Genomic DNA, 10,543 nt, shown 5'->3' on the forward strand with positions numbered 1-10,543 from the left:
CATTTGTAATTGAGACTAATGATTACAGTGGGGTGGGAAGGAGCAGCTGCTCATTAATTAATTTCTAATTAAAAGTGCCTCCCCTCCTCGGTGACTAAGGAGAAACACGGTTCGTCGGGGCGCTATTGACTCCGCGGATGAAATTCATTTGTTACAGCCGTGCGCCCTCCGCCCGGGGCGGCGCGGCCGAGCGACCCACGCGTCTGCCGCCCGGCCGGGCTGCGCGGAGTGGGGCTGACGTCAGAGCCTCCGCAGCTTAAAGCCGCGCACCGCTGACTTGACGGATTCGCACGACTCATTTCTTTTTACCTTTTTTGCAAAATATGTATTTGTGTCGCCGCTGCGAAGCCGGTCGGTCCCAGAGCCCCCTCGAGGCTCCGGACTGTGAAGCTAAAAGGATCGCCGCGGCCGTCGCGGCTCACTTTCCTACCCAGTTAGAAAAGTTTGCGGAGCGCGTGTCTGAATTAACCCGCTCTTCTGCTTTGCCCGCCCAGCGCCTAGAAGCCGGCGGCCCCGGAGCAGTGGCCGCGCCACGCCGTCCCCCTCGCGCAGGACCCCGCCGGCCCCGCCCGCCGACCCCGGGCCGCGCCCGCCATGTCCTACCCGCAGTTTGGGTACCCCTACTCCTCGGCACCCCAGGTAAGGGGGCCCCGCTAGGCCAGCAACTCGCTGTCGCCTCGCAGTGAGCAGCCCGACCCGGGGGAGGGCAGAGGCGCTGAGGAAATCCGACCGGCAGGGCCCCATATCCCGCTTCGTTTGTCCTCCACCCCGTCCCGGGCTCTGAGGCTACGCCCCGGGGAGCCCAGCGACCCGGGATAGACGTGTACAAGAGGGTGTGAGCCCTGCGGCCTTGGAAACCAACACCCCCCCACCCCGGGGAGGGTGTGAACATTCCGGGCCTGGAGGGGCTGGGCCCCATGTGGCTGGAGGAGGCCAGGAGCACAAGCTCGCCACGGGAAGGAACGCGCGGCCCCGTGTGGGTGGTGGGAGCACCGCGGACACGGGGTGCGCGCTCCTGGGCTGCGCGTGGGGCGGACTGAGACCCAGAGCCCCGGCCTCGTGCCCGGGGGCCCCGCCCTTCCTCGCGGCCCCTCTCTCCACAGTTCCTAATGACCACCAACTCCCTGAGCACGTGCTGCGAATCCGGTGGCCGCACGCTGGCCGACTCCAGGCCGGCTGCCTCAGCCCAGGCGCCCGTCTACTGCCCGGTCTACGAGAGCCGGCTGCTGGCCACCGCGCGCCACGAGCTGAACTCAGCGGCGGCGCTTGGCGTCTATGGGGGCCCCTACGGCGGCTCGCAGGGCTACGGCAACTACGTGACCTACGGTTCTGAGGCGTCTGCCTTTTACTCGCTGGTAAGGGGAGGGTGTGTATGTCAAACCTAATCCCTGCCACGCATGCCCCTACCCCTCGATCTGCCAAACTCACTTTCCCCGCACTCTGGAGGCAAGGGGGGTGGGAGAGCACACCTTCGACTTTGAGCCACCTAGCCTGGTCCTTCGGAGCCCCATCATCCCCAGGGTTGGGGTGTCCTGGCAGGTGGGCCATTGTATTTAATGTATTTATTGTTTTCTGCTTGCTATTAAGTTGGGGTCAGATGTCTGGTTCTGTCGGAGCTCGCTCCAGCCTGCTGGGTCCCCTGGGTCCCCTGTCCCTCACTCCTCCCGGTCGCCCTCTTCCTCCCTCCCCCCACTTCTCTCCTCCCCTCCTGTCACCATCTCCGTCCCCCCTTCACCCTCCTCTGCTGTCCCCAGGTTGCTCCCCCATCTCTCCCCCCTACCTCCTTGCCTCCCCTTGCCTCCCCCATCCTTCCCCGCCCTTCCCTCCCCCATCCTCCCCCATCCTCCCCCCATCCTCCCCTTCCCTCCCCATCCTTCCCTCCCCCATCCTTCCCTCCCCCATCCTCCCCCCATCCTCCCCTTCCCTCCCCCATCCTCCCCTTCCCTCCCCCACCCTCCCCATCCTCCCCCATCCTCCCCTTCCCTCCCCATCCTTCCCTCCCCCATCCTCCCCCATCCTCCCCTTCCCTCCCCATCCTTCCCTCCCCATCCTTCCCTCCCCCATCCTTCCCTCCCCCATCCTCCCCCATCCTCCCCTTCCCTCCCCCATCCTCCCCTTCCCTCCCCCATCCTCCCCTTCCCTCCTCCATCCTCCCCATCCTCCCCCATCCTCCCCTTCCCTCCCCCACCCTCCCCTCCCCCATCCTCCCCTTCCCTCCCCCACCCTCCCCTCCCCCATCCTCCCCTTCCCTCCCCCACCCTCCCCTCCCCCATCCTCCACCTTCCCTCCCCCATCATCCCCTTCCCTCCCCCATCCTCCCCTTCCCTCCCCCATCCTCCCCCCATCCTCCCCTCCCCATCCTCCCCTCCCCATCCTTCCCTCCCCCACCCTCCCCTCCCCCATCCTCCCCTCATCCTCCCTCTCCTGTCCCTTATTCCCCCAACACCCCCCAACTCTGCTCCTCACTCCACGTCTTGGGGCTCCTTCACTGCCTGGGCCTGAGGCAGAGATTGGGAATGGGTGATGCGGATGGGGGTGGGGAGGATGGGGGGCTGCCCAGTGGTCTGTGGGAGGCAGGCAGGAGCCAGTGGTCCTAGGGGAGGGGCTCGAGCTGGGTCGCATCCAGGAAGCTGCGACCCCAGGCTCACTGGCTCCTACAGAACAGCTTCGACTCCAAGGACGCACCAGGACCTGCGCATGCGGGCCTCGCTCCGGCTGCAGCCACAGCCTACTACCCCTACGAGCCCGCGTTGGGCCAGTACCCCTACGACAGGTGAGGGATCTCGCCCCTCCTCACTGCCCCCACCCCCACGGAGCACCAAGCCCCGCCCCTACTAGCACCACGCCCCCACTGAAAGTTTGGGCGGCGAAAGGAGGGGCATTCCTCGGGTCACGTCCCGCTGACCTTGGGTTAGGACCATCCCCGCCTCCTAGCAAGCCGAGCCGCCTGGGTATAAAGGCATCCCATCTCCCCTTCCCCGCCCCCACACCGTCTGTCCGGACTCCCAAAGCCCTCGCTGCAGTGTGGTTTCCGGGGGATTCTCATCTTGCTGCCCAGCCTTGAGACGCCTCCCCGAACCCCAAGAAGTGCAGCCTGTATGGTGTGTCCTGGAACCAGACAGGGGAGTCCCTGCCCCCCAGCAGACAGCATGCCTTTCATGGGGCGACCGAAAAACTTAACCGCAGAAAGTGCACGTAGGCCCTCTGGGCACTTTTTCCCCACGGGCGCTCACGACAACTTCTGCCCACGGGTGGTGCGTCCCTGCGCCATGCTTTCCTGGTTTCAGGATCAAAGGGGCCTGATAAAGGAACTCAAAGAGACACAGGTGTACGTAGAGAGACAGAGACCTGGCCGGGCCTTGCGCCTGCGCTCCTCCCCACCCACAGAGACCTCTCTGGCTCCATCTAAGTTTAATCAAATATAAACATTAAAAGGCAGTGCCTGCCTGGGTAAAACCCAGGTCTTGCCACCATAAACACACCCGCACGACCGGGACTGAAGCCGCGTGGGCCTGGCGCTGGCCGCCTGCCCGCGGTGCAGGGGCCGCTGCCGGCGCCCCATTGCCCAGCCTGTCTCCAGGTACGGGACCATGGACAGCGGCACGCGGCGGAAGAACGCCACGCGCGAGACCACCAGCACGCTCAAGGCCTGGCTGCAGGAGCACCGCAAGAACCCCTACCCCACCAAGGGCGAGAAGATCATGCTGGCCATCATCACCAAGATGACCCTCACGCAGGTCTCCACCTGGTTCGCCAACGCGCGCCGGCGCCTCAAGAAGGAGAACAAGATGACGTGGCCGCCGAGGAACAAGTGTGCGGATGAGAAGCGGCCCTACGCGCAGGGCGAGGAGGAAGAGGGGGGTGAGGAGGAAGCCAGGGAGCAGCCCCTCAAGAGTACCAAAGGTGCAGGTGCGTGGGCGGTTGGCGGTGCGGGGGCGTGGCCTCCCTGTGACTTCTCGCTGGTTCCAGGACTTCTAAAGACGTGGAACGGGGCAAACTCCTGGGCCTAGGCGGCAAATTAATGCCCTGGCCCCGAGTCTGCGAGGCCCTGTGCGCGGGGGGCCCTGTGGCATCGAGCTGGCAGCTCGCTCAAAGATCCAAAATCACGTTCGAAACACTAGACCCTACTGCCTTTGATATGAGGCTGAAATCAGCGAGGTCCCTGTAGGCGTTTGGGGGACAGGGAGCCTCTGAGGAGATGGGAGGTAGAATAAAGGCGCAGGTGCTTTTCTAGCTCCCAGCTGGGCCCGTAACCATGTCCTTGGGGTGACGAAGGGGATTCCGTTAACCTGCCATCCCATCTCCCTCCACTGGTCATTCTTTATCTCCTGGCAGAGCCGATAGGCAAAGAGAAGGATCTGGAGCTCAGCGACTTGGAGGACTTCGACCCCCTGGAGGGGGAGCCCCCAGAGTGCGAGCTGAAGCCGCCCTTCCAACCCCTGGATGGAGGCCTGGATCGAGTCCCCACCGTGCCAGACAGCCCCAGCGCCCCAGGGAAGGAGGCTCCTGGCGCCCTCCGGATGCCCCTGGCCGCCGGGGGTGGGGCCACTCTGGACCAGGACCTGGAGAGGGCCCGGAGCTGCCTCCGGAGCACGGCGGCTGGGCCGGAGCACCAGGCGGGCGCGGGCGCGGGGGTTGGCCCGCAGGCCTGCGAGCCCAAGCTGGGCTTTGCTCCAGCTGGGGCGTCGGCGGGCCTCGAGGCCAAGCCGCGCATCTGGTCCCTGGCACACACGGCCACCGCGGCCACCGCCCTCGGCCAGACTGAGTTTCCCTCGTGCATGCTCAAGCGCCAAGGCCCCGCTGGCCCTGCGGCCCCCTCCTCGGCGCCCGCCTCCTCCTCGCCTGCGGCCCCGGCTCCCGCCGGTGCCCTGGACAGGCACCAGGACTCCCCGGTAACCAGTCTCAGAAACTGGGTGGACGGGGTCTTCCACGACCCCATCCTCAGACACAGCACTTTGAACCAGGCCTGGGCCACCGCCAAGGGCGCCCTCCTGGACCCGGGGCCGCTGGGCCGCTCGCTGGTGGGGGGCGCCAACGTGCTGACGACGCCCTCGGCGCGCTCCTTCCCGCCCGCCGTGCCCCAAGACGCCGCCGCCTCCGGCGCAGCCAAGGAGCTGCTGGCCACGCCCAAGGCCGGCGGCAAGCCCTTCTGCGCCTAGCTGGCCCTGTGCCTGGGCGAGGAGGCAGCCGGCACTCGGGCTGCAGGCTCCAACTCTTTTTCTACCGAGTTTCCAAAGTGAGGCAAGAGCTCGGCAAAGCTCAGGCCGCCAGCCCACCCTGGAGGGAGGATCTGAACTCGGGCTCCCGGGGCCATGGACAAGCCCCCGGAGCGGCCGGACAGGAGTCCGCCCGGCCGTGCCAAACTCGGGGACCAGGCAGGACAGAGCTGCTGTCAGAACAGCAGGGAAACACCCTGAAGCAAAAAGTTTACGTGCAAAAGTTTACACACAGAAGACGTTTCCGTTCCGAGGCCTGTCTGTGTACCTGTCTGCTTTGGGTTGAGGCTTTGCCGCCGTTGCTTGTGAAGACGCCTCAGCTGCTGGCCTTCCGATTCCATCTTCAGCACACACTTTTCGCCAACAACACTTCCACCGAGTTTACACTATTGCACACTCTTAACTCGATACAATTATGTTTTTTTAATGTATGTTCACACCAATAATTGCCTGCTTCAGAGGCTAATATAACAAAACCAATAAAACCGAGTGATGGTGTTTGCATTGCAAAATGAACGCATTTGAAACCTAGGGAATTGGAAACTTGGAAGAGGAAAGCTGCCCACCCCCGAGGGCAGGAGTGGGGAGGGCCGCTGACCCAGAATCCTCACTGGAGTTGCTTGCAGAGCCCAAGACTTAAAGCCATAGTTTTAAAAAGATAGTCACAGTAAACTTACAGGATTCTGTTGAATTCCCAAATAGAAGGCGATGAGAGACCCCAAAGTTTTCAACTCTCTCCCATTGCCAGACTCCAGAATTCTGAGAAAGTAAAAGTTTCTTTGGCTAGATACGAATAACCTTTAAACTTCTAAGTTCCCTGGAACTGTGCCCTGGTGGGGAAGGGATGCAGGGCCGTCACTGCCCTCAGCCTCTCCTGGGCGGGAGTGAGGTGCCCTCCTTGACGCTGCGGACTCCTAACTCCGCCTCCGGGGGGGGGGAGGGGCGGGAACTTGCCAGGATGCTCTCAGCCTCCACCGTCGGGAAAGCCTGCGAGTGCTGCTCAGGGAGAGGGAAGTGCTTAGCAGGCCGAAGACCCCAGGCGGGGCTGTAAGGAAGGGCCTAGGGGTGGTGCGGGAGGACGTGAGCCTCCCCGGCCTCCCGTAGGGTCCTGCGGACCCCTGGCTTCGCCCAGAAACCCGGTTCCCCCACCCAAACCCCGGCAGAGCCCAGCTCGCTGGCAGCCAGAAGCTCGGATCTGGAGGAAAATCGCTGGCTTCCTCCCCACGGTGGATTCTGCGCGGTTCCCCGACCCCCACAGGCTTCTGCTCCCTCCAGCCCCTCCCCCCCCAGCCCCCGCAAACGCCCCTCGAGCGCGGCAAGCGAGCGTGAACTGGACTCAGCGCTGTCCGCTAGCCTGCAAGCCCTCTGCTTAAGGCTGTACTGGGCCTCACAGAAGCCGAGGTGCCCGGAGGAAGGACGGGCCGCCAGGCAGGAGCCTGCAAGGGTGGAGTGGCCCGAGGGTGCAGCGCAGCGACAAGGAGATGGTGGCCTTTGGTCCGTACGCGGACGGACTGACAGCCGCAGAGACGCCAGCTGAAGACAGGAGTCGCCTGGCGGGCCGGCGGGCAGCCTTCGAGGGACATGGGAGGCCCGGGCTTTCTTTTGCAATGGGCTGGGTGGTACTGGACTGGGGCCCCGTGGATCCCGGTCCACTGGGAAAGGTCAGGGCGGCCGGAGCGCTGGAAAGCGGGCCCAATGGGCCGGCCGGGCGCTGGCGTGACTTTACCACCTGGGAGAGGGGAACGGCGATGGGCACCCTTGAGCGATGGGCCCCTGATGGCCGGACCTCGGCGGCCCCGACTCTGAGTGGTGGGGCCTCGAACCCCAGTCCTCGAGCGGAGAGAGCGGGCGCGGACCCTGCGCCCCGCCGGCCGCGCGGTAATTGGATTGTATCCGCCCGCGCGCTGTCACAGTATTGACTTTCGCTCTCTTGGATGATATTATCGGGATTCGGAAGCTCGCCGCTGATGTGTCTGTCAAAAGGCTGCGGCGGGAGGCCCCGGCCTGGCGAGCGAGCATCAGCCAAGATAATTTGAAGTGAAATTTTCATTTTGACAGTAAACCCCTCAATTTCTAAAGGCTCCGCGCTCCGAGAGCTCGCTGGCAGGGGGAGGCTTTGAAGAAAGCCCACGTCTTAGACTGAAAAGGGCAAAAGAACTCGAATTAGTTGTAATAGATAAAAGGGCAAAAATAAAGAGTCAAGGGTACTTGACAGTAATAGCGAAAGTGGAGTCTCGGGGGAGACGCTGCGGCCGAGGCTGGGACGCCAGGAATTTTAATGCGCGGAGGACCGCTGCCTTGCGCCCCCCAGCCCTAGACAAAGCCAGGCATTCTGAGCAAAACAAGGCTTCGCGGACGCAGGCGGCTTGGCTAGGCGGGTGAGGGGCTGCGGGGCCAGAAACCCCAGGAACCCCAGGAACCCCAGGCTGCGGGCCCCGGGTGGCAGGGCGCGCGGCTGGGCGCGAGCTGCAGGCCAGGCTGCGTCTGACTCCGGATCCTTCCAGAGCGGGCCCTTCCCGGATTCAGCCCCCGCACCCCCTTCCCCGGCCCAGACGGCTCCTGCTGCCCTAGCCTGTTGCCCTCGGGACCGCAGGCGCCTGGCAACACCAGGGCGCAGAGGCCCTCCTGTCCCCGCAGAATCCCACCCTGCAGGAGCCCCCAAGTCTTGGTGGAAATGGCTGACCGAAAGGTTTTATTGGATTAACCTGAAAAACTGTGTGAAATAAAGACATCAAGTGCGGAGGAGGGATTCAGCCACATCCCAGGGGCGACTCGACCAAAAGGACGCCCCCAGAGCTGGGACCGTCACTTCGACCCACACCCCGACCTTTGGGGCTCACTCTGGAAGGGTCACTGTGGGAACTCCTGCCCACCCTCTGGCTGATCTTCAGAGCAGGGATCGGGAGAACCCCAAGGCGGGGGACGTGGGGGGCGGGAATGAATTTTAGGGGTGGCCGCTGCGGGGGGAAGCTCGCTGTCGGTGGGGTGAGGGCCCACTTTCCTCCCAGGGAGGCTGTCAGAGAGGGGCGCGGGGGACCGATGCTCTCAGCCACTCAGGCGTGGCAAATTCAAACACACCGAGGAGGGGAGGCTAAATTAACGGCGCTCTTTACATAGAGCCCAAATAAAACTGTAATCAGCGGCGCGTTACTTTTCATTAAGCGAGTCTGACAGCGGCATATCCAGACCCGACAGGGGAACAGGCGCGGGAAATATACGGCTCTCCCGCCGGCGGGGCTAAGATAATTCCTTAAGCACCATTAACAGCTCTTAGCCGCAGGAAATGGTCTCCCAGAAAACGTCTCCAAATCTAAAAGCTTTATCGACCCTCCAACTGCCACTGATGATTCCATTTTTTTTCTTTCTTCTTTTCCTTTCCTTTATTTTTTTTAAACGAAAGGGAGAGACATCCAGAAAGGTAATGGAGTTTGACACGACACCTTCTTAACTAGAGAGAGATGCAGGGAAGCCACCCCTTAAATGATATTTAAAAGGCAACCAATTAAGATTTAAAGTGGTCGTCTCCTGAGATTATGCATGGACTTATGCCACCTACTTTCTCCGGGCTCGCCTGCCTGCGCTGCAGACGCCTGGGCCGCTCTCTCCCTCTTCCCTCCCAGCCACCTCTCTCTCTGTCTCTCTCCATCCTCTGTCTCCATTTCTGTCTCTCTCTCTCTGCGCGTCTCACTTGCTCCCAAAGAAAACAGAAGGAGAAGCAGCAAGATCTTTTAAGGCTCATTCCTTCCCAGGAGAAGGATTCCTCTTGGGTCGCGCACTGCAGAGAGCAAGCCCTCCCAAAGCAGGTGACAGCGGATTGAGAGAAACCGAGCCTGACTCCCCCCGCCCACCCCCCCGCAGGCTGCTGGTCACCTGGGGCAGCCTCTATAGTGGGGGTGCGGGGCCCAGGCTGCAGGCGCTGGCAGGTCCACCTTACCCACAGTGGATGGGCCTCCAAGCAAAGGGGCAGCCCAGGCGGGGGTGGGGTATTACTATCAGAGAAGCTGGGGGCGAGCCTCAAACCCCAGCAGTGTCTGGAGCCGGTGCCGTTATGGCGGAGGGATCCCCACCCTCGCACTGCGCACTCAGGATCCAGGTCCTTCCTGCAGCTCTTCGAGAGAGCCCAGACAGCTCAGACCTCTCCCTCACCGTGATGCAGGCCAGGCACTTGTGCCATTGGTGCCACTGAGCTGAAGAAGCGGGAAAGCCCCCTCCCCAGGGTCATATCCTGGGAAAGCAGCAAAGCCCAGGGAAGGAAGCAACCATGACCTTTGCACCTGACCCTAGGCTCAGGCCCTATAGGAAGGAAAGCAACAGTGAGACCTGGAGGGGGAGAGGCAGGGGGCAAGGAGCTCCGGGGAGAGGAGCGGGGGAGAGGGAGGGGGAGGGAGGGAGAGGGGAAGGGGAGAGAGGGAGGGGGAGGGGAGAGGGGGAGGGGAGAGGGGGAGGGGAGAGAGGGAGGGGGAGAGAGGGAGGGGGAGGGGAGAGAGGGAGGGGGAGGGGAGGGGAGAGGCGGAGTCGGGGAGGGGAGGGGGAGAAGGGGGAGAGGCGGGGGAAGGGGAGGGAGAGGATGGAAGGTACAGGGGGGAGGGGAGGAGGCGGGGTGGAGGGGAGGGAGGAGAGGGGAAGGCCAGCAGGGAGTGGAGGTCAGAGGGAAGAAGAAACCTAGTGGAGGGTGAGGGGGCTGCCTTCCAACATCAACTTTCTGAAGAAATATTTGTGAAAACAAATGCCTTGTGCCAAGATGACTGTGCCTCTTGGGTGAAGGTGGCAGGTTTATCTGAATCCAGGGACCAGATAGCCCACCCCCCCACACACACACACTGCTGAGGTGGGATCAGCTCCTCGCAGGTTCTCAGGCCTCAGCCGAGCCCACTCAGGACCTTAGGGAGCAAAGCGGGAGGCCCATCTCACCAGCCAGGGGTCAGGGGAGGCTCAGCAACCCCCACCCCAGGTCTGGCAACGTCTGAACAGCAAGGGTGGAATTCGGGGCACAGGAGCTCCAGAGGCCGGTCCAGAGGCCAGCCCCACCTGAGCTGAACCCACTGAGGCAGCTTCGCATCCTGTCACGGTTCTGTGTCTGCTGCAGCAGCGTGGTCGCCCCAGGGGCCCTCCCAGAATAGGAGCTGGATTTCTGCATGAGCCCTGATTCCCACTGCCCTTCTGGTGGAGGTGTAGACCAGACTCGGTCACCTCAGGGAGATATCGTACCAGTCATGACAAAGAGAGTGAGGTGGGGCCTCAGGAAGGGCAGGATACCAGTCATGACAAAGAGAGTGAGGTGGGGCCTCAGGAAGGGCAGGAGGGTGCGAGCCAAGCATTTTATACCT

At 63.0% G+C, this 10,543-nt stretch overlaps 1 protein-coding gene across 2 annotated transcripts; it reads left to right on the plus strand.

Moving 5' to 3' along the window:
- Positions 1 to 594: 594 nt before the first annotated feature.
- Positions 595 to 5,408, plus strand: IRX4 (iroquois homeobox 4; the record flags this gene model as incomplete). Of its 2 annotated transcripts, none has more annotated exons than XM_082623356.1 (5): positions 595 to 639; positions 1,104 to 1,355; positions 2,661 to 2,773; positions 3,581 to 3,927; positions 4,345 to 5,408. In XM_082623356.1, the coding sequence occupies 5 exons, from the start codon at positions 595 to 597 to the stop codon at positions 5,157 to 5,159; spliced, it is 1,572 nt and encodes a 523-aa protein (XP_082479482.1). In that variant the 3' UTR covers positions 5,160 to 5,408. The 2 variants fall into 2 exon arrangements, with proteins under 2 accessions (XP_082479482.1, XP_082479483.1); XM_082623357.1 differs by having other exon boundaries at positions 3,581 to 3,909; positions 4,336 to 5,408.
- Between the last annotated feature and the right edge of the window lie 5,135 nt (positions 5,409 to 10,543).

Source organism: Mesoplodon mirus (assembly GCF_964341445.2).
Source record: "Mesoplodon mirus genome assembly, chromosome: 5".
NCBI classification, from domain to species: domain Eukaryota; kingdom Metazoa; phylum Chordata; class Mammalia; order Artiodactyla; family Ziphiidae; genus Mesoplodon; species Mesoplodon mirus.